We start from the raw sequence: 21689 nt of genomic DNA, 5'->3' as shown, positions 1-21689 counted from the left end.
CGGTCCTTACACATTTGTACGGTTTTGACGTTATTTTGACCATGTTTTGGACACGTACTTGTAATATACCACTGCCGTAATCATATTAACACAGTTTATATTGTGTAATTTGAATTGTACGATTCTGAAATTGAGTAGGTCTACGTGGTGAATTAATGTATTGTAAACACACAGGAGGACAGCTATGAGTGAAGTTAAGATAACAAAAATAACTTTTTAAAATCTTACAGGGGGCGTCACACGTCCAACAGGAATAAACTTTCACCTGAAAACACCCCCTTTTCCTCACTTCGGATACTTGACAAACAGTAAGCTTGTTTTTTTTTGCTTGTCCCTTACATAACTTCTTTCTCGATCATATTAGCATGTAGAGTAGATAGCTTAGGCTTTGTCGTGCATGATCTGTATATAGCTATACGATTTGCGCACGTTTTTTTTCGAGAATGTGACCTTTGTACACATAGCAATTTGGCCATGACAGTGCAGACATGACAGCCAAACTGCTTCTCCACTTCTCCACTAACCTGCACGCGTGAAGATGTGAAGATTGTACAAGTCATTTCGGTGCTTCAGGCTACCTGCAACTATGTTTGATTTTATAAAGAAACTCCAATATCAACTGTGGTCTACCTAAAGTTACTGTCGCAGAGACACAGTACAAAAGATACCACTTTTTTTTATTTTTTTAAGATGTGTCCTCCATTTTAATCGGTATCCTTGTTTTTTCAGTGTCAGGTAGTATTGGCAGGCTGTCCACCGAGGGTTCCGTGCTCCTTCTGTGTGACATGCAGGAGAAGTTCAGACCCAACATCTTCCAGTTCACCAACATAGTCAGCAATGCGGCCAGGCTTCTCCAGGTATCACACACACGAGCACCTGTACAGTCCACACACACACAAGCTTTGTGCAGCTAACAGTGGGTCAGATGGCTGAGCGGTTAGGGAGTCGGGCTATTAATCAAAAGGTTGTTGGTTCGATTCCCGGCAGTGCAAAATGACGTGTCCTTGGGCAAGGCACTTCACCATACTTGCCTCGGGGAGAATGTCCCTGTACTTACTGTAAGTCGCTCTGGATAAGAGCGTCTGCTAAATGACTAAATGTAACATGAACCCAGGCAGTTCACAGAGAAGTAAAGATCGTCCGAGTTTACACAACAGCTGTGCTGCCTCCAGAGTGATATTGTTACATTATACAATGACAATCGTGGGGTCAACTTCTTCTCTAGGGTGTAAAGTAATATTTACGATTACAGGTAAGCACGATATATTAATGTATCGACCCCCCTGACCTGTTGTTTTTACCTCTTTTGGGGGAGTCCAAGTCTTAATTAGGGGGGTCAACCCCCCCCCGTAATTCGCACACTGGCTGCCTCCCCTCTCTGTCCCTGCAGGCCAGCCGTGTCCTGGGGATCCCCCCCATCGTGACCGAGCAGTACCCCAGGGGCCTGGGCCCCACGGTGCCAGAGCTGGGCGCCGGGGACCTACCGGCCCACGCCAAGACCAAGTTCACCATGCTGACGGAGGAGGTGAAGGAGGAGCTGCGGGCCCTGGGGAGCCCCAAGCAAGCCATCCTGTGTGGGATCGAGACCCAGGCCTGCATCGCGGTGAGGACACTTGATCTCACTCGAGCGAGGAGTTGAGCGGTTCCTTCAAGTGGATTCTGTTCGTTTGACTCATCCAGTCTGTCTTGTCATCAGTGCACGACCTTTGACCTGCTGGAGAGTGGCGTAGAAGTCCACATCGTGGCGGATGCCGTCTCCTCCAGAAGGTATCACACAGTGTTCACCCAATTTGTTCCTCTCTCCAGTCAGTCAGACAGACAGGTTGTTCTTTCTCTCTCCAGTCAGACAGACAGGTTGTTCTTTCTCTCTCCAGTCAGACAGACAGTTTGTTCTTTGTTTCTCTCTCCAGTCAGACAGTTTGTTCTTTGTTTCTCTCTCCAGTCAGACAGTTTGTTCTTTGTTTCTCTTTCCAGTCAGACAGACAGATTGTTCTTTGTTTCTCTCTCCAGTCAGACAGACAGGTTGTTCGCTCTGTCCCGTCTGAGACAGAGTGGAGCCTTCCTCACCACCACAGAAGCTGTTCTTCTGCAGCTGGTTCAAGATGCCAAACACCCCAGCTTTAAGGAGGTACTTACCATCCAGCTGACACACCCCAGCTTTAAGGAGGTACTTACCATCCAGCTGACACACCCCAGCTTTAAGGAGGTACTTACCATCCAGCTGACACACCCCAGCTTTAAGGAGGTACTTACCATCCAGCTGACACACCCCAGCTTTAAGGAGGTACTTACCATCCAGCTGACACACCCCAGCTTTAAGGAGGTACTTACCATCCAGCTGACATCTAATGATGCCGTAGATCAGAACATATGGCTAAAGATGTTCTCTAACAACAGGGTCCTATAGAACTGAGTACCCCAATGGTAGGATTATAGAGGGTAATTACTATAAATACAAAGTATTCCAGTGTAATCACTCCTACATGTGTTGATATAATGTATGGCCTGTAGAAGACCATTGAGATGGGATGTGTGTGTGTGTGTGTATCTGCAGATCCAGAAGCTGTTGGTTCACCCCTCGCCAGACACAGGCCTGCTGGCGTTCTTCAGCTCCCTATAGGAGCCCCGCTCATCCCTGTCTCCGAGGCTGTCAGAGGCCCTGTGCGATGCACTGTGACACTGTGTGGCCACATACTGAAATAAAAGAAACAAGCTTACACTTCTGACTGCTGTCATATAGATGGTGCTGTGTGTTGACAAATGGAAAAAAGTTGACAAAAATCATTTGCGGTGTTTCTTTATGTGACTGAGATGGACTTTGCCTTGTTGCTCAAGTACAACGTTCAAGTATAGCAGAGAAGAGAAGGGGCGTGTCTGAACCCTGTGGGGGCGGGGACAGAACCGGTGGTGTCATAGAGAGGGGGGAGGAGTGAGTGACGTAATCCAGGAGAAGCCAGAAAGGGAGGGGAAGTCGAGCGAGAGGGAGGAAAGGGGAAACGAAAACCTTTTTTTTCTTCTCTCTCTCTCTCTCTTCCCCAAATAAACATTTCCAAAAGAGAGAACACAAAAAGACGTCCGGCAAGCGTTTGCAGATTGTGTGTGGAGAAAGAGAAGGAGACACCGTGACGGAGGAGAAAGAGTGCAAGTTTCCTACGCAGATCTGATGACAACATCAAATATTAACAGTTTGAGGCTTCGGGCCTGCAGTGACTAGAGAGAGGTAAGTACTGTCCCAATTCTTCTTTAATCTAAGAACTAGCTAAAGCAAACGAAGGCACGAGAAACACCGGTGTTCACGTCATGCCTTTCTAAGAATGTGTGTTTCCACTGCAGCACTCCGGACGATCTTTCATTTAAAACTTTGGACTATGGAAAAGTAAACAATGCTAGCTCAAGCCGTGGTGTGGTTTTACAGTATTTGGTTACAGAAGGTAATCCTGCTCTACAGTTGCAGTTTTACAGTGCGTGCCACATGAACATACCATGTCTTTCACTGTTTACATACACTCAGAACCCCTGAACGGCAGAGAAAGAGAGAGGGAATGTCTTCAGAACTGAACTCCAGTCTGACCAGCATCGACTGGCTCCCACAATTGGGAGTGAGCAGTCTGCGTTCCGGGAAGGAGAGGGGAGGAGAGAAGGAGAGGAAACCGGACAGGGGGAGGGAGAGAGGAGACCTCCCGCCTCGTGTGTCGTCGCCTCCTCCCTCCGGCTCCAAGGGGAAGCCCCCCCACAGCTACGCCACTCTCATCGCCATGGCGATAGGCGCGGCCCCGGACAGGAAGCTGAGTTTGAATGACATCTACACCTGGATCAGCGACTCCTTCCCCTATTACAGCAGGACTGGCCGTGGGTGGAAGGTAGGCCTACACGAACCAACAACAACATAGGGGGGCAGATGGCTGAGCGGTTAGGGAATCGGGCTACCAATCGGAAGGTTGCCAGTTCGATTCCCGGCTGTGACAAATGACGTTGTGTCCCAAGGCACTTCACCCTACTTACCTCAGGGGGAATGTCCCTGTACTTACTTATCGCTCTGGATAAGAGCGTCTGCTAAAGGTAAATGTAAACATGGTCCAGTGAAGCATCGGTTGCCCCAAGGCCTAACAGGCAGGTCGTCCAATGAACTATGAACTACTATATGTCTGATCTATCAAGTCACACTTTCGCAAGACATGAGTCTACATGTAACAGGTACTGTTCAGTGAAATCTGCCTGTATTGCTTATACTTGTTGCCTTCCTCACAGAACTCTATCCGCCACAACCTGTCCCTGAACAAGTGCTTCAGGAAAGTTCCTCGACCGCACAGTGACCCTGGCAAGGTGATGCAGTAGCGAATTTGAGTTAGATTAACTGCGGGGAGTATACCTTTGGTGGAACAAATCTACTGTTTCCATGAATCCCACCCAGCTAAATTTTCTAGACAGACTCAAACGAATAATTGTCATTAACGCTGATCTGTGATTCCAGGGTTCCTATTGGACAATGGACAGTCCCTCAGAACTCCATCAAGCGAGAGGAACCAAACGACCGTTCGAGGAAGCGAACACAACCGTATGTCTGCTGTTCTTCTAAGACACACACGCTCTCTCTCGCTCTCCCTCTTGCTCTCTCTCTCTCCCTCTTGCTCTCTGTCTCTCTCTCTCGCTCTCTGTCAGTTACCTGTTAACTCTCCACAGGCACCCCCAGAGGAGAGGACAGAGCAAGGGAAGGGCCCCCCTCTTCAGCTACCGTCCCCCCAGGCGGAGCACCGACCTTCAGCCTCTCCACCAGGACCCACCCGAGACCCAGCACCCCACCAGGACTCACTGTCTCCCCCTCCCTACAAGGTAGGGTGACTTCAGTTCCAGCAGTCAGAGGTCTTGTGGCACGTGTGGCCTTGTGTCGTCACTGCGTAACACCTTTTTCCATCTTTAACGTTCACAGATGCGATCGCCTTACACGCCGAGTTCGGTCTCCACCTACTCGTCTACTCTCTCGGCCCCCTGTTCCAATGTCTCTACTTCCACTCTCTCCCCCTCTTTCTCTGTCACTGATTCTCTCTCCCCCTGTACTCTCTCCCCCTCTCTCTCTGTGCCCCATACTGTCTCCCCCTCTACTCTCTCCCCCTCTCTCTCTGTGTCCCATCCGGTCTCTCCTGTCACTCTCTCCCCCTCTACAGCATCCCCGTCGACTATCCCAACTCTCACCTTTCCCCATCCAGTCCCCCACCTTACGATCGCCACGCCTTCCGCCCCTCCCAACTCCCTCCCTTCCGTCTCTGTGGCCCCTCCGACCGCCTCCCCGCAACCGTCCACTGATCCCCCGCTCCGGTTCTCCTTTGCCGACCTGAACCTGCCAGACTTGTACACCTCCTTCCAGTCTCTCTACAGGACTATGAGGGAAAGAGGCGCCTCGCAATGTGAGTTCCCCCCGTGTGCGTTTGTGTGCTCGCTGGCATTTTGATCTGGTCTTTTTTTCTAGTCTCTCTGACGGAATCCTCTCCTTTTCATAGCGGATGTTGGCGCTCTCTTTGGGCTGACCAGTGACAGCACCCCGCTGCACACTCCAACCCTCCCTCCAATGTCCCCTTGTCCTTTGTCCTCTGGACCCTTAGTGACCCCTGGGCCCTTAGTGACCCCTGGCCCCTTAGTGACCCCTGGCCCCTTAGTGACCCCTGGACCTTTAGTGGCCCCTGGACTCCCAGTCCACACTGGACCCCCTGCAGATCGTCCAGAGACTGACAGACAATCTCATGCCAATGGTGAGCCATCTGACCAAACCAAACACTTACACTTCATCTAGTAAAGGGGACTGTCAGCTACTCAGAGCTTTTTTTTGCATGCGTGTGTGTGTCTGTGTCCCTCCCTTCTCTCTAGTGCTACCGCCTGATTGGTTCAGCACCACAGACTCACTGAAGGAGAGTTTCCGTGTTGCTAGCAACCTGGACTGGGCAGCTATAGACCTAACCAGCCACCCAGGTCTGTAACACACAAACACACACACGCATCCGATTATCCCAACAGCGTTGAGCGAGCCAAATGTTCAATTATCACTTCAGGGTTGCACATTATCCCAGAGGCTGAACTTCCTTACAGTCGTAACCTTTAAACAGCTCCTTATTTGTGTCAACACTGAGTATGTGAAAGCAGTACACAGTCAGGAGGCGTCTACTGGAAGAAGAACCAGGTTTAGAATAAAGAAATAACATGAGCCAAAGATACCGTGTAACTTCTACTGGGTCTGTTTGACGACTTTCTTCCTCAGACCTCGTGGAGAGCATGAGGCAGGCGGAGCTCTGTGATTGGGCGCTGGACCCGGTGCTCTTCACCTCCCTTTGCGATTCGCTGAATCGCTTCTTCACTCAGAAGGGCCTGATCGGCTCGTCTCCTGGGAACTCCCCCCTGGTGCCAGGTGCTCCTCCGTCGCTTCCGCCTCCCCTTTCTGCCAACTCTCTATCCCTGGCCAGCCTCACCCATCCCTCGCCCCTTCCCTATCCCCCTCTGGTGCCTCCTCCCAGTGGGGGGCAGCCCCCCAGGAGGAGTTTGCACCCCCAGGCCCAACAAAGACCCCCTCTCACACAGCCTGGCCCCACCCAGACACCCCACTCTGCCGGTAAGACCTCAAAACTTCCATAAAAAAAAATAAAAAAAACCTTGTTCCAGTACAGACTAACTTAAAAGGGATTGGAGGCCAGGTGAAAAATGAATGAAACTGTCAAATCAATCCCTACACAGGAGACAGAGACAGGACAGGAGATGAAAACACCGATTGTCAAGTTATTTCGGCGTTGTCAGTCTCACTTCCTGTTACTGTCCAAACTGCCATGTTCTTCTCTCTGAAAACGAGCGGCAGCAGATGAAAGCGTACCGGTGACGTCACTATCCGTAATCTCTTTCGTCTCCTTCCTTCCCTCAGCAGGTATCCAGCCTCAGCCAATGGCTCCTCGGCCCCGTCCTACGATGAAACATCTCCACGGCAACAGCGAGGAGATCCAAGATGACTTCGACTGGGACTCTCTGATCGTCTGAGACTCTGTGATCGTCTGACGGGCAGGTCAGGGTCCACTTCACTCAGGGCTTCAGTTCAGGATCTGCTTACCCCTCTCCCAGTTCTCCCTCTGAATATGTAGGGGAAGACGAGCAAAACACGAGGTGATAAGGGGGGGGGAGGGGGGGTCACATGCCCTGCAACACTTTGCAGCTGCCTCACTGTTCTTCACTCCCTGTAACTACTTTGGGCGTCCCACAATGCTACAGTAGGGTGGGACATGCGGTCAAGTAGATCAGTTATGACTGAATGCTGTGCTTACCGCTTTGGGATTCGCTTAAGCCTTTTTGTGTGTGTTTAGTTTTGCATATGGTTTGGATGTCTTTGTAAAAGCTTCTAAATACTGACTTACTCAGCTGAAAGGGTTGGGAAGGGCTGGTTATCAAATGAAATCAGAACATGAAACGATGTACATTCCTTGTTTGACTTTTTGTCTTAGAATGGATGAGATGTTTCTATTCAGAGTAAAGTCGTGACATTAAAGAGAAGCCAAACACATGTAGACTTTGTGTTTTTTATTTCATAAATTTCTTTTAATTTTTTTTCTTCTCATTTTACTTTTCAAATGTGAATGTTCACAGTTAACACCACACAAAATTTGACCTTACCCGATAAAAGAGAGCGCTTCTTTTTTGTTGATATAAAATGACAATAAATGTATCAATCTAAATTAAAAGAACGGCATGGAGCATGGTTGTTATCAAGTCCCTGTGGTAGTTTTTTTTTTTTTCTTTCATTCATTGAAATAATTGTCTTTTTTAAAGAAGCGTTGTGGTTCAACCCTCGACAGACGAGGGTTGAAATGCAAGGACAGCCAAGCTGTGAAATATATCCCATATGAAAGACTGAGAAAAACTAATGCTTCTGATTAATACAAAAAATAGAGTGAAATAAAATTGGCAGAAAACATGTGACCCTTATATTACCTCATTTGAAATCCCAACATTACATAGCTTTGATACAAGTGACGATTTTTAAAAACAAAAATAATAGATTTTGTATCTTGCCTTCCGAGTCACTGAAACAGACTAGACACAGGAAGTGGAGACAACTATACAGACGCACGCACACCCGCATATACTATCTTGAATATGCATTTATACACACTCCCACATGTTCCTAATCTCACACACACACACACACCTTTGTATTCTTGCCCATACATTCAAACACATTCCACCTATGACCAACCAATGAATTCATGTCAGAGCTCTCATTTGATTTCTATCAAAAAACCTGGAAGCAAAAAAAAAAAAAAGATTTAATCATTTGATTTCATCGCATAACGATCGAGTTTCCTCCTCCGGACGCGGAAAAATAAAAACAAAATATAAATTACAATAAACATTAAATTAAATTGTAAAATAGCTACTGAATGATTTGACCACATTGAGCCAGAAATGTTAATGTAAGTTTTTTCCAGTCCCAAACTCAGCGAGGAGTTCCAAAAAATAAAAATCCTTCATGCACTCGATTCAGTGCTTATCTTTTCTCTTAATCTAAGAGGAAAAGAGAAGAGGCAGGTAATGGAGTTTGAATCAGTTGAGTTTGTTAGTGGCTGTGCCCCATTCCCTCCATCTCTCTCTCTCTCTCTGTCAGTGCTGGAATATTAGGCTCTTGCAGAGTGATGAGTTCTGGGGGATTTCCCTGTCCTCACAAACCCAGCTTTATATCAGAAAGGACTGGGGGAAAAAACAAAACATTTAAAAACAAAAAATTATTGTAAGCAAAAATAAATAAACTTCTAGTTCTCACCCACATACCACTTTGAAATGAAAGAAACCACATAAAAAATAAAATAAAAATGTAAATAAAATAAAGTGAAATGCTTTTGATTGAAAGGAAAAAAAATACGTAAAATTTCATTGTTTTTCTTTAAATATCGAAATGTACACATTTCTTTTTGGACACAAACTGTTTGTGTTGAAGGAGGATCGATTGGGGGCAGTAGGTAAGACAGGAGAGGGGGAGGGACGTGGGGGGGAGGGGGTGGTGGTTTCCTCAGAGAAGAAACGGGTTGGTGCTGGCTCCTGTCGTTCCTCCGCCCCCCACCGCCCCCCCGGCCCCCATCACTCCTCCTACTCCAGCGGGGCCCCCCAAAATCAACTGAGGAGGAGCAGCACCTCCGGGCCCCATGAACAGAGCCGATCCGGGGGCCCCCATGGGCGACAGCCCCCCGTAGGGGATGCCCATGGGACTGGCCTGCATCATGCCAAGGCCCATACCAGGGGCGCCCATCCCTACCCCCATGCCAATGGGCCCCATGCCCAGCATGGGGTTAGGTGGCACAGGGCTGGCACGGAGGGCGCTCAGGCCCAGCGAGGAGGGCTGTGGGGATATGGAGGCCATGGGGGCAGCCACGCCAAACGGGTTGGAGGAGGGGGGAGGCGTTGGGGAGACTCCCCGGCTGGAGATGGTGCTGCCTGGGGTGACGGCCATGCCCGGGGCCGGAGACGAGCCTGGCAGCGGGGGACAGACGACACGGGGGGGGGGGGGGGGGGGGGGGTTAGTCTGGGGTGAAACTCCTCTGAGCTCATCAAATCAGCGGCTTCTCTTTGTGTGTGTGTGTGTGGTCTCAGAACCAGCGGCGCTCTCACCTGTGGTCTGGAGGAAGGGGTTGTGCGCGGAGGACGAGATGGAGGGTGGGGGCGGCTGCTTGGGCTTGGGTTTGGAGGACACCAGGGAGTCCAGGTCCACCAGCGCTGCGTTGGGCCCCAGGAACGACTCCGGGGTCTTCCGGACAGGAAGAGCCGAGCCCAGAGACGACAGGTCAAAGGGCACCGGAGACCCCGCGCTGTCGCCACCGGTTACAGAGGAGCCTCGTCGCTCTGGGTCTCCTAAGCGACAGAGGAAGAGGGAAACGGAGGGAGGGGAAGTAAAGAGACAGCAGAGCTGCAGCATGGTGATTTCCTCCAGCTGTGTACCAGTAATCCCCCCATACTGCCTAACCAGACCAGAGCGTGGGGTTGTTATCACAGATACTGAGGGAGGGTGGGATGTAAAACAAGACAGAAGTGTGGTGAGGATGTAGGTTTGTGTCTGCGTGAATAACTGCATGGGTGTGGATTTGTGAGTGTGTGCTGAGGTCTACTCGTACCTTAGCATGTGTGTGTGTGTTTGTGTACTGGTGAGTCAGTGGAAATGTACCTGTGCCGTTAGTGTGTTTGGCGAGGCCACTCCAGGGGTCAGAGGTGATTGGGTCAGAGGCAACCCCATCTCCTGCCCAGGGGTCTACGGGCCCCCCCGAGGAGGAGGAGCTGAGGGGCACTGGGGGTCCCCAGGGGTCGGCACTGGGGGGGGTCACAGCTAAGGGGTGGAGACACGCAGGGGAGGGGCGGGGTTAACAACACGACACTGTACAGGTAACCATACAGAAGGAAGGCGAGGAGTTGGGCTGTGTCTCAACAGTCTCAGAGGAGTTGGGCTGTGTCTCAACAGTCTCAGAGATGATGGATGCCTTTCCTAGTTTCCTCTCCTCACTTCCTTCACCTACATCTGGTCAAACGTTTCTAAGAAGTTGACCTTTACTGACTGATACTGGAGCATGACATTGTCACAGTCAATGTCTATCCAGTCTCACCAACAAGCCATCTCCCTCCCAGCTGTAACAGCATCCAAAAAATAAAAACTGTGTCATTTCAGTTAAAGGTCCCACAACATGATGAAATGTTCAATTTAGGAGGTTATTTAACATTAATATGAGTTCCTTTAACCTGCCTTTGGTCCCGCAGTGGCTAGAAATTTCGATAGGTGTAAACCAAGCCCTGGGTATTCTTCTCTGCCTTTGACAAAATGAGAGCTGAAACGCTCGGTTTTGAAAATGCTGGTTTTATGACATCATAAGAGCGAAGGTTACCTCCCCTTTCTCTGCTTTGTCCGCACAGAGAATTTGGCCGACCAATGAGAAAATGAGCTACGACTGTGCAAGCGTGATATAGTTTTTTCCTGGAGACATCATGGCTTGCAAACGACCGAAGCATGGCAGTTAGCCCCGCCGCTTTCTTCCTCATAGCATTTAAAGTTACAGACACAGAAACAGCACGTCCTGAGGAAAGCTCATTGTGGGACTGCTCGTAGTGGCTGAAATTCTGCACCAAGGCTGAATTTCGGGCAAGAAACTTCAGATACAGTATTAGGGGACCACTAAGGCCTATATAAAAGCATTGAAAAACAGCATGTCATGGGATCTTTAAGTGACCGGCCAGACCAAAAGAAGAACTAAGACACAAAGTTTCACAAATTTCCCTTCCCACCAGATGTTTCCCTGTAACCTCCTGAACTAAACTGAGGAGAAAAGGTCGCCAACACTCTACTTTTAACTGTCTTGTGTTTGCAGCTAGACGGATCGGTTAAGGTAAGAGGAGGTCTGGTTCCTCTTGAGACACAGCCACAGCAGACAGGAGGATTCAAACACACACACACACAGGAAGTGACCTCAGCACTCTGGATGTCATCAGGGTGACGCATACAGGACATGACAACAGTAGATGTCTGACATCGCTCCGGATGGGATGGAGAGGTGATGCAGTCTCATTCACGATATGGAGCGATGAGAGGTACAACACAACCAGGAGGAGATGGAGAAACAGCAGCAGCAGAGGTCATAGGTCGCATCCGCCCTCACCCAATCACAGACAAGGATGAGGTCCCCTCAAGCTGTTAACCAGTGAAGGTGGCCACCCTAGGGTCTGTGTCTAGGGGGGCCACTAGGACCTGTTTCTAGGGGGGCCACTAGGACCTGTGTCTAGGGGGGCCACTAGGACCTGTGTCTAGGGGGGCCACTCACCTGAGGGTCCCCAGGGGTCCACGTTGTTCACTCTGGCTGAGCTCTCTCCCCAGGGGTCCGGAGGCGGAGCTATCGTGGGCGGGGCCCCCCCACCCCAGGGGTCGGCGCTGGGGGGCGAGGACGGCGAGGCGGCTCCCCAGGGGTCCGGGGGGCCCCAGGGGCCCGAGGCCGAGGGGGCAGCGACTGTGGGAGGGGGAGAGGGGCCGGCAGAGCCGACGGGGGCAGCAGCAGGGGCTCCCCAGGGGTCTACAGCACTCAGCTCCATAAGTGCACTCTGTCGCAACACACAGTACTGGTTAGACTCAGGCGAGCCCTCGCCCAGCGCTCAGTCACACCTTCTTGAGACGTGGGGGAACAGGTCAAGCTCACAAAGTGACACGATAGGCTGAGAACACACACACACACACAGCTAAGCTAGGGCACTGAAAGAGCTAGCACGCTTACCATTTACCACTCACTCTCAGCAATACAGACAGAGAGGTGTCCTCACGACAACAAACAAACAAACCTAAGCTACTGTAGCTAAAGCTATGCTGAGAACACTGGGGGTTTTCTAGGACGATCATCTAAGACCTGACCGTCAATAGTTTACTTCTCGGGCTGGTGATCAATTAAATCTTTCATTCAGAGGGGAAGGACAACAGCTTGATGATAAGCGGAGAAACAGTGCCTTTATGCACTAGTCTTAGGCGTTGAACAACCGCTATTCATTCACCAAACACACACACACACAGGTGAGAGACACAGCTAGAGCAGGTAACGCCGGGAGAGCGAGAGAGGAACAGAGTGGTACTGTCTAAAGAGTGTGTGTAGCCCCCTGGTCGGGGTGCACACACACACATCGCCACACACACACACCTCTGGTTTAGTCTTCTCCCTCCTGCTCTCCTCGATGGCCATCTGCAGTCTCAGGTCATCCCCCCTGCGCAGCCTCTCCTCCTGCCGACCACACGCACACAGCTGTGATGTCATCAAGCCGCGACGCCTACGCCCGCCGGGCGCTGATGTCACAGGCGAGACGCCGGGGCAAAGGTCTCGGGTCAGTTAATCAGCCCAAAAGATCCGAGTCTTTAGGGGTAGGAAGGGGAAAGAACTGACCCCAGACCAGTGTCTGGCAACAACCTTGTGGTATCAGCGCCCGTGGAGAACTGTCTATGCTGGGTTCAGGTTGGATCCTGCCTGTAGCCCCACTCTCCTCAATCTGAGCCCCAAAGCTAGCAGCGCATCCCTGCCCCACACCTGGGAAGGGGGCGGGATGGGTGTGAACAACACTACACTTCCACGACCAACCGCTCCACACGAGAAGACCGAGATCAGCCCAAGGAGAGGACACGGGACAAGGCACTCGTGAAGCGTTCAAACTGGCCCGTATCTGATCCTGAAACAGCTTCCTGTTCCTCCTCGGCTGCAGACAGCAGGCTGGCAGAGGAGAGAGCAGGTCCAGGACCTGCTAAACAGGCTGGGCTGCACTACAGCCGGACCTGGCCTGATGGCACTGCTGTGGACGCAGACATGTGGGCGGCACCCGTGTGACCCAAGCCTGAGCACATATCTACACTACTGGAGAGTGTTAGTGTGGGCCTGCATGGAAACACCGTCGGATAACAGCCCTTTAAAAAGATGCACACCCATCACCTGGAAGATCCACCCAGTTAATACAGTACATGTGTCCCAAAGTCCTGTGAAGTCAAGATGACATGAGAGCTGGAAAGGTGTGTGTGTGTGTGTGTGTAGGTGTCGATAGAGGCATGCATCAAGATTAGCAGGAGGATCGGAAGTAGGAAAAAAGTCATTACTCGCTCGGAAATTGCTTGATGTTAAATTGAGTCAATTAAGAGAATGTTTGTCATGCACAGTGGAACCCTGATTGAAACACAAGAGCCCTTTTTTGTGTCGTGTTTTGGCGTTCTACTCGATACATGTTCCTTAATACACTAAATAATAACATCAAACTCACTCACAAATTTTCCGACTGAATATATGTGACATACGTGTAAAGCCAGAGGGGTCACATAGGATATTGTTTTGATTGAGATTGAAGGGGTGTTGATGGCTTTGTCAGACAGATTCAAACTCAAAAAAAAAAAGATGTGACGAGGGTCGGACGGCCGCGCTTTGCACCCCCTGACCTTTTGGTGTATCTCCTTGCTGAGTGAGAGAGCATAGTGGAGCTCTGCGTCCTCCAAGGGGGCCGTGCTAGTCTGGTGAGAGGTCGGGGGTCGGAGGTCACAGGTGAGTGTATGTTGGGGAGGAAACAGGAAGACATTTTTGACCTGCTTTTGAACCTGCTGGTGCAGGTCGGAACCTCTCAGGGTCTCCTAACCTGGCCTGAGAAGCCTGAAGCTGTTTCAGCCCCCTGATAGGCTGCTCTGCGTTACCTGCTCCGCCTCCTCTTTGCTCATGGCCAATGCCAGCTGGAGCTGCAGGTCTTCCTCTCCGGAGCTCTGAGGCCAGGCTTGCTCCGGGTCTGCCCCTCCGGAGTGGGAGCCCAACGACAGGCTGCCACCCAGACCCGGCGCTGGGGGGGCCGAGGAGGCTGAGCAGGGGACACACACACACACACCCACACACAGGGATACACACACACACACAGGGACACACACACACACACAGGGATACACACACACACACACAGGGATACACACACACACACACACACAGGGATACACACACACACACACACAGGGATACACACACACACACAGGGATACACACACACACACACACACAGGGATACACACACACACACACACACAGGGATACACACACACACACAGGGATACACACACACACACACAGGGATACACACACACACACAGGGATACACACACACACACACAGGGATACACACACACACACACAGGGATACACACACACACACAGGGATACACACACACACACACAGGGATACACACACACACACACAGGGATACACACACACACAGGGATACACACACACACACAGGGATACACACACAGGGATACACACACACACACGCATACACACACACAGGGATACACACACACACACAGGGATACACACACACACACACACACACAGGGATACACACACACACACACAGGGATACACACACACACACAGGGATACACACACACACACACACAGGGATACACACACACACAGGGATACACACACACACACAGGGATACACACACACACACACAGGGATACACACACACACACACACGCATACACACACACAGGGATACACACACACACAGGGATACACACACACACACAGGGATACACACACACACACAGGGATACACACACACACACACACAGGGATACACACACACACACACAGGGATACACACACACACACACAGGGATACACACACACACACACACACAGGGATACACACACACACACACACACAGGGATACACACACACACACACACACAGGGATACACACACACACACACACAGGGATACACACACACACACACACACACAGGGATACACACACACACGGATACATGGACACACACAGGGACACACACACACACACAGGGATACACACACACACACAGGGATACACACACACACACAGGGATACACACACACGCACACACACAGGGATACATGGACACACACGGATACATGGACACACACACACACTTCAGAAATACAATCTCAGGAGCGATCTATAGACAGAGGCATTCATGGTTACTACATCCAAACGTGTAACCACCATTAAAATAATAATGTACCAAGCAAATAGCATTTGACAAGGTCATTGAGAACCTAGCCTAGTCTCAAAGTCCTCAAAGACATGTCCTTCACAGCTTTGTGATTCTTACTGAGCCATCCTGGCTGATGCATGCTGGGTAACGGACATGCTGGGTCCTGGCTGATGCATGCTGGGTAATGGACAGGCTAGGTCTTACCACTGGTGGTTTGTGCCATCTTCTCTTTGGTTTTGAGCGCGTGGACCCTCTCCTCACGTAATCTCTCCTCATCTTTCAGCAGAGTCACCAGCTGCTTGGCTTTCTCCCGTACATTCACCCCCTGGAACACACACACCACACACACACAACGTTGATTGGATATAATGAATGATAATCTCAGAGGGTTATTTGTACATTTTAATACAACTATCTAATGCACAAATTAAAGTTGACAGCTATCCCATAGAAAATCCTCCTGAGTCTCGGTCGTTCCTGTCAGTCAGTCTTTGTATAAAGATCCTGATTCCTTGTTTGTGCCTCCTTCATTGCAGCAGCTTTTACAAACCTATAAAAATGTTATTGTTGGCTCTCCACCACATGTTTATAAAAGAGGTCAGAAAGAGCATCGTAAAAAGTCCTTGGACATGAGAGTGAGTGTGTGTGTGTGTGTGTGAGTGTGTGTGAGTGAGTGAGTGTACATACGATGCATTCTGCAGCCTTTCTGGGGTGCTGTTACCTGGTCTTTGCCGTCTCTGTCGATGAACTGGAAGTCCTTCAGGGTCTGGACAGCGTAGATGTTTTCTCTGCACTGCTGAGCCACGCGCTCCGAGCCCGTCTTGATAAGGTACTCCATAAGAGTCATAGCCTGGCAGATCACACACACACACAGAGCACAGTCAGATAGACAGCGACTGACTGAGCGAGTGAGACAGTGAGGTAGTGAATGACTGAGCGAGTGAGACAGTGAGGTAGTGAATGACTGAGCGAGTGAGACAGTGAGGTAGTGAATGACTGAGTGAGCGAGTGAGACAGTGAGGTAGTGAATGACTGAGCGAGCGAGTGAGACAGTGAGGTAGTGAATGACTGAGCGAGCGAGTGAGACAGTGAGGTAGTGAATGACTGAGCGAGTGAGACAGTGAGGTAGTGAATGACTGAGCGAGTGAGTGAGACAGTGAGGTAGTGAATGACTGAGCGAGCGAGACAGTGAGGTAGTGAATGACTGAGCGAGTGAGACAGTGAGGTTGTGAATGACTGAGCGAGTGAGACAGTGAGGTAGTGAATGACTGAGCGAGTGACAGTGAGGTAGTGAATGACTGAGCGAGCGAGTGAGACAGTGAGGTAGTGAATGACTGAGCGAGTGAGACAGTGAGGTAGTGAATGACTGAGCGAGTGAGACAGTGAGGTAGTGAATGACTGAGCGAGTGAGACAGCGAGGTAGTGAATGACTGAGCGAGTGAGACAGTGAGGTAGTGAATGACTGAGCGAGTGAGTGAGACAGTGAGGTAGTGAATGACTGAGCGAGTGAGTGAGACAGTGAGGTAGTGAATGAATGAGCGAGTGAGTGAGACAGTGAGGTAGTGAATGACTGAGCGAGCGAGACAATGAGGTAGTGAATGACTGAGCGAGCGAGACAATGAGGTAGTGAATGACTGAGCGAGCGAGACAGTGAGGTAGTGAATGACTGAGCGAGCAAGTGAGACAGTGAGGTAGTGAATGACTGAGCGAGCAAGTGAGACAGTGAGGTAGTGAATGACTGAGCGAATGAGACAGTGAGGTAGTGAATGACTGAGTGAGCGAGTGAGTGGGTGAGTGAATGACTGAGTGAGCGAGTGAGTGGGTGAGTGAATGACTGAGTGGGGTTTCCTCCTCACCTTGTAGACGTGCCTCCAGTTCTTGCCGTGGTCGTTGAGGCGTTTCCACACCATGCTCATGATCTCAGAGAAGGCCACCACATTGTAGGTCAGGTCTGCGATCTCCGACATCAAGGAGCTACTGGGGCCCCATGGGTCGTTGGACGTGGCCTCTCTTACCTGTGGGGGAGGAGGGGGAGGAGAGGAGGGGAGGTAGGAGGGGGGAGAGAGAGGGAGGTAGGAGGGGGGAGAGATGGGGAGGTAGGAGGGGGGAGAGAGGGGAGGGGGGGAGATGGGGAGGTAGGAGGGGGGGGAGATGGGGAGGTAGGAGGGGGGGGAGATGGGGAGGTAGGAGGGGGGGGAGAGAGGGAAGGGGGGGAGATGGGGAGGGGGGAGAGAGGGGAGGGGGGGAGATGGGGAAGTAAGAGGGGGGAGAGAGGGGAGGGGGGAGATGGGGAGGTAGGAGGGGGGAGATGGGGAGGTAGGAGGGGGGGAGAGAGGGAAGGGGGGGAGATGGGGAGGGGGGAGAGGGGAGGGGGGGAGATGGGGAAGTAAGAGGGGGGAGAGAGGGGAGGTAGGAGGGGGGAGAGAGGGGAGGGGGGAGATGGGGAAGTAAGAGGGGGGAGAGAGGGGAGGGGGGGAGATGGGGAGGTAAGAGGGGGGACAGAGGGGAGGGGGGGAGATGAGGGGGGAGAGAGGGGAGGTAGGAGGGGGGAGAGAGGGGAGGTAAGAGGGGGGAGAGAGGGGAGGTAAGAGGGGGGAGAGAAGGGAGGTAAGAGGGGGGAGAGAGGGGAGGTAAGAGGGGGGAGAGAGGGGAGGTAAGAGGGGGGAGAGAGGGGAGGTAGGAGGGGGGAGAGAGGGGAGGTAAGAGGGGGGAGAGAGGGGAGGTAGGAGGGGGGAGAGAGGGGAGGTAGGAGGGGGAGAGAGGGGAGGGGGGGAGATGGGGAGGTAAGAGGGGGGAGAGAGGGGAGGGGGGGAGAGAGGGGAGGTAAGAGGGGGGAGAGAGGGGAGGTAAGAGGGGGGAGAGAGGGGAGGGGGGGAGATGAGGGGGGAGAGAGGGGAGGTAAGAGGGGGCAGAGAGGGGAGGGGGGGAGATGAGGGGGGAGAGAGGGGAGGTAGGAGGGGGGAGAGAGCTGTATGAGGAGTGATGCTAATAAAACACATGGACAGGTCCAGACAGGCTTGACAAGAATCCACTAACCCAGATTAATAATAATGTGTGTGTGTAGGAAGTGGTGGTGGTGGGGTGGCTGTCTGTACTGTGCTTGGCACAGGCCAACAATGAGGAAGAGGAGGGAAGGTTGTAGAAAGGGGAGAGAAAACGGCGCAGGATGAGAATGTGACAGGAGGATAGTGGGCAGAGCAACCTTGATCTCAGCCTCCGAGTAGTTATGGACGATATTCTTCACTTGTCGCCGTAGCGATGAGGTCGACATGGCAACCGTCTGGCTGTCGGGTTCCACAGGAATCTGACCCACGCACATGGAGATAGAGAAGGGTTGTAAAACAGTTAATACAATACAAAACAAATAGCAGCCAGGGCAAAGGGTACAGTCAGTTAGCAGAGAGAGAGAAAGAGACACAGAGACTGAATACAGAGAGGGTAGGGCAGATAGCAAGAAGGAAAGAGACAGAGGCAGGAGTACAGGACAGAACTCTTACTGAACTTCTCAGTGGGATTGACAGAGAGGGGAGAGCAGGAAGCCAATCTCAGTGAGAGTGCCAATCTCTCCTTTATGTCAACATAAGCAGAAGGGGTTAGTGTGTCATACACACCTGTTACTGAAATGGTGCAGGCTCTGGGAGTCAGTCACTCCCTTCACACACTCTCTCTCTCTCTCTCTCTCTCTCTGTCGGTCTCTCTCTCGGTCTCTCTCTCGGTCTCTCTCTCGGTCTCTCTCTCGGTCTCTCTCTCTCTCGGTCTCTCTCTGGTTCCCCTTGGTTACGGCGTGCTCTGTCTCAGCCTGTTCGCCTCTCGACACGGCGACATCGGGTCCCAGCACCGCAGATTTGGAGCCAATAGAAACTGTCGAGGATCAAGGCAGCCAATAGAAACTGTCGAGGATCAAGGCAAACAGGACGACATGAGCGTCAGGATCCTCAGACACTCTTACACGTACCACCATCTTTCGTTCCTTCCTAACCTGTAGGCCTGGACCGATGATCGCCAGTGATTGGACAGCTGAAAGCAGTGTCACATCTTGGAGACACGCGAAAGGGCCTTTATGACTGGATTTCATTATTCACCAGCAGAAACTGACTCATTTAGCTCATGGAACCCACTTTGCATGTTCTGTAGAATCAGGACTACCGTAATATGCCTACAGACAGCATCAAACACTGCTCTACAATGCAGCTGTCATGGCTAAATGAGTCTGTAGAATGAGACTAGCTGTAAATGTATGATTAGGCCAGGAAAGGATGTCTGTCAAGTCAACGCTTTGGCCCACTAAATTGTTGTTATCAAGCAGCACAAACCAATAGAAAGCGGTTACAGCCACATCGAGTTGATTTACATGATATGAAATGTCCTCTTCCACGGCCAATGTGACAAACAAACGTGAACAGCTTCAGGTTACTGTCAGACTAGGTTGCATAACCAGCAAGGAGATAACCATTTCAAAAGTCAGTTTAAGAGATTCAGAGGAATATGTACCAAAGTTCAGACAGGCTATTCACGACAGTAGAGTATGTATTGCGTGAATGCTTATAAAACAGAAAAACACAATCTCTAAAAGCCTCCAAACAGACATCGCTGTAAAAGTGAACTGGTTAAACTCAGTTGTTACCATCAAGGACAACATTTTATTCCAAAACAAGTTAAACCAAGTTTGGTTCCAGTACTAGATTCGCTGTAATTTACTTGACATAATACATTTATTAAATCAACAGGTAGGTCACCCAGTGTAGGATGAGTATGTGTTGCCGCTGTAGCTTGGAAAAGGGAATGGAAAGAGGAAAGTAAAATAAGTTTAAAACGCAAACTCTGCTATGCTATGCTTACAGTTACAACGTCAGATGGTATCTTACTTGAAAAATATTGATACCTATCCAATACGTTTGCTAGATAGGTACAGTGTTAGTTAAGTAGCTAGCTAACCAAAAGGTAAATAATCCAGCACAAACTGAATAGCCCTCCAGGAGCTAGGCTAGCTAACATTTCTATGTTGCTAAATAACTATCGTTAGCCAGCTCGACAAGTTAAGACAAGGGTAAAATATGAGTGAGTTCATTAGCAAGCTATGGAACGTTTTAAAAAACAAGGGACGGGACAAGGGCGGTGTAACAGTCTTGGCAATGTCGTTGTCTTTGGCCTCGACGTTCAATCTCACTCAGTCCTAGCAGTTACACACCCTCCTCAGCAAGTCAGACCCCCACCCACAAGCTATTTACTAGCTAAGCAAGCATCTTTCACAACTGTCATAGCTTAGCAGTTACAGGTTGCTATTTACGCTGGTTGTTTGTCAAGGTGGCACACAAGGAAATCTCCATGGCAATAATTGGGATATGACTAGCTAACTAGCCAGCTCTAAAAAAGAATAAGAAATAAATGTGAAATAGTGTTAGCCTCCATCTAACACAGCTCTGCAAGCTCGAAACTGCTGTAGCCTAATAATGCTAGCTAGCAGAACCTTCACCGAAACGCTACTCACCGTATTTCACTCTCTTCTCAATGACGATCACATTCGCCTTTTTCACGGGTTATTAAAGGTAAAGTGAAGTAAAGCAAAGCGGGGTAAAAGCGGGCAGCTTGAATATATTCCGGCCACGATACTGAATCACTATTTACTTAGCTGGCTGCCTAACTAGCTAGACTAGCACTAGCAAAATAAGTGGACGATGGAATCACACGTCCATACGTTGACAAGCCCTGTTGCTAGCAAGCTAGCCTGCCTAGCTAGCTATTCCAAACTGGCATACGGGGTGGCATTTATGATCAGCTTGACTGACACCCCTTCCCTACGACACATTGATGGATATGGAATGTCTACTGTGTAAAATACAAACTATAATGTTTCATACATTTTGAGAACAAACCACAATAAACAGCTAAAACAAGTCTATACTGACCCTGATGTAGCTTGAAATGTACAAGGAGATGGCGGATATTCCGGTTCCGTTCCCGAATGCTGGACAGACCGCACCCCCTTGCACGCGCCCATCATTGAATATGTATGATTTGGGCGAGGCTGCCTTCAAGATACCTTGAAAAGTTTGTACATATTCTTTCAACATGTTTTTTTATTGTTTCGATTTTTAAGTCTCAGTTATCATGATACGCGTATGCTATTTGGACATTCATGTCAAATATCCGGGGAGTTAGGTGG

At 50.3% G+C, this 21689-nt stretch overlaps 3 protein-coding genes across 13 annotated transcripts; 2 read left to right on the top strand and 1 right to left on the bottom strand.

The window, feature by feature from the left end:
• Positions 1–71: 71 nt before the first annotated feature.
• Positions 72–2719, top strand: isoc2 (isochorismatase domain containing 2). Its single transcript, XM_062465912.1, has 6 exons — positions 72–308; positions 730–857; positions 1391–1603; positions 1697–1767; positions 2011–2128; positions 2555–2719. Coding segments are annotated over exons 1-6 (597 nt in total). The 5' UTR covers positions 72–307; the 3' UTR covers positions 2621–2719.
• A 252-nt stretch (positions 2720–2971) lies between these two features.
• foxj2 (forkhead box J2) lies at positions 2972–7528 on the top strand. Of its 4 annotated transcripts, none has more exons than XM_062465795.1 (10): positions 2972–3220; positions 3512–3860; positions 4249–4323; positions 4472–4555; positions 4681–4830; positions 4928–5402; positions 5496–5744; positions 5860–5961; positions 6248–6595; positions 6902–7528. In XM_062465795.1, the coding sequence occupies exons 2-10, from the start codon at positions 3543–3545 to the stop codon at positions 7009–7011; spliced, it is 1911 nt and encodes a 636-aa protein (XP_062321779.1). In that variant the 5' UTR covers positions 2972–3220; positions 3512–3542; the 3' UTR covers positions 7012–7528. The 4 variants fall into 4 exon arrangements, with proteins under 4 accessions (XP_062321779.1, XP_062321777.1, XP_062321781.1 ...); XM_062465793.1 differs by having other exon boundaries at positions 6899–7528; XM_062465797.1 differs by having other exon boundaries at positions 2974–3220; positions 6248–6394.
• Positions 7529–7530: 2 nt separating this feature from the next.
• On the bottom strand, positions 7531–21501 carry epn1a (epsin 1a). Of its 8 annotated transcripts, XM_062465787.1 has the most exons (14): positions 21015–21426; positions 19277–19416; positions 19138–19228; positions 18729–18830; positions 17383–17541; positions 16248–16376; positions 15731–15851; positions 14195–14352; positions 13946–14017; positions 12675–12755; positions 11817–12090; positions 10178–10336; positions 9628–9867; positions 7531–9489 (listed from the first exon to the last, which is right to left on the bottom strand). In XM_062465787.1, the coding sequence occupies exons 4-14, from the start codon at positions 18795–18797 to the stop codon at positions 9032–9034; spliced, it is 1920 nt and encodes a 639-aa protein (XP_062321771.1). In that variant the 5' UTR covers positions 18798–18830; positions 19138–19228; positions 19277–19416; positions 21015–21426; the 3' UTR covers positions 7531–9031. The 8 variants fall into 8 exon arrangements, with proteins under 8 accessions (XP_062321771.1, XP_062321770.1, XP_062321772.1 ...); XM_062465786.1 differs by lacking the exon at positions 21015–21426 and adding an exon at positions 21433–21501 and having other exon boundaries at positions 19138–19416; XM_062465788.1 differs by lacking the exon at positions 21015–21426 and adding an exon at positions 21433–21466 and having other exon boundaries at positions 19138–19387.
• Between the last annotated feature and the right edge of the window lie 188 nt (positions 21502–21689).

Source organism: Osmerus eperlanus, chromosome 7 (genome assembly GCF_963692335.1).
Source record: "Osmerus eperlanus chromosome 7, fOsmEpe2.1, whole genome shotgun sequence".
Lineage (NCBI taxonomy): Eukaryota > Metazoa > Chordata > Actinopteri > Osmeriformes > Osmeridae > Osmerus > Osmerus eperlanus.
Note: the sequence above shows the minus strand (reverse complement) of the source record. Positions and strands in the feature narration are given on the sequence as shown.

Bases quoted from the DNA above. Each gene is read 5' to 3' on its own strand.
- isoc2 (XM_062465912.1), top strand. The intron at 858-1,390 runs GTATCACACACA...CTGTCCCTGCAG, and splicing joins ATGCGGCCAGGCTTCTCCAG to GCCAGCCGTGTCCTGGGGAT. The intron at 1,604-1,696 runs GTGAGGACACTT...TCTTGTCATCAG, and splicing joins AGACCCAGGCCTGCATCGCG to TGCACGACCTTTGACCTGCT.
- epn1a (XM_062465786.1), bottom strand. From the start codon at position 18,797: ATGTCGACCTCATCGCTACGGCGACAAGTGAAGAATATCGTCCATAAC. The intron at 17,542-18,728 runs GTTGCTCTGCCC...CCTCCCCCACAG, and splicing joins ACTCGGAGGCTGAGATCAAG to GTAAGAGAGGCCACGTCCAA. The intron at 15,852-16,247 runs GTAACAGCACCC...TGTGTGTTCCAG, and splicing joins ACAGAGACGGCAAAGACCAG to GGGGTGAATGTACGGGAGAA.
- foxj2 (XM_062465793.1), top strand. From the start codon at position 3,543: ATGTCTTCAGAACTGAACTCCAGTCTGACCAGCATCGACTGGCTCCCA. The intron at 5,403-5,495 runs GTGAGTTCCCCC...TCCTTTTCATAG, and splicing joins GGAAAGAGGCGCCTCGCAAT to CGGATGTTGGCGCTCTCTTT. The intron at 5,962-6,247 runs GTCTGTAACACA...TTTCTTCCTCAG, and splicing joins AGACCTAACCAGCCACCCAG to ACCTCGTGGAGAGCATGAGG.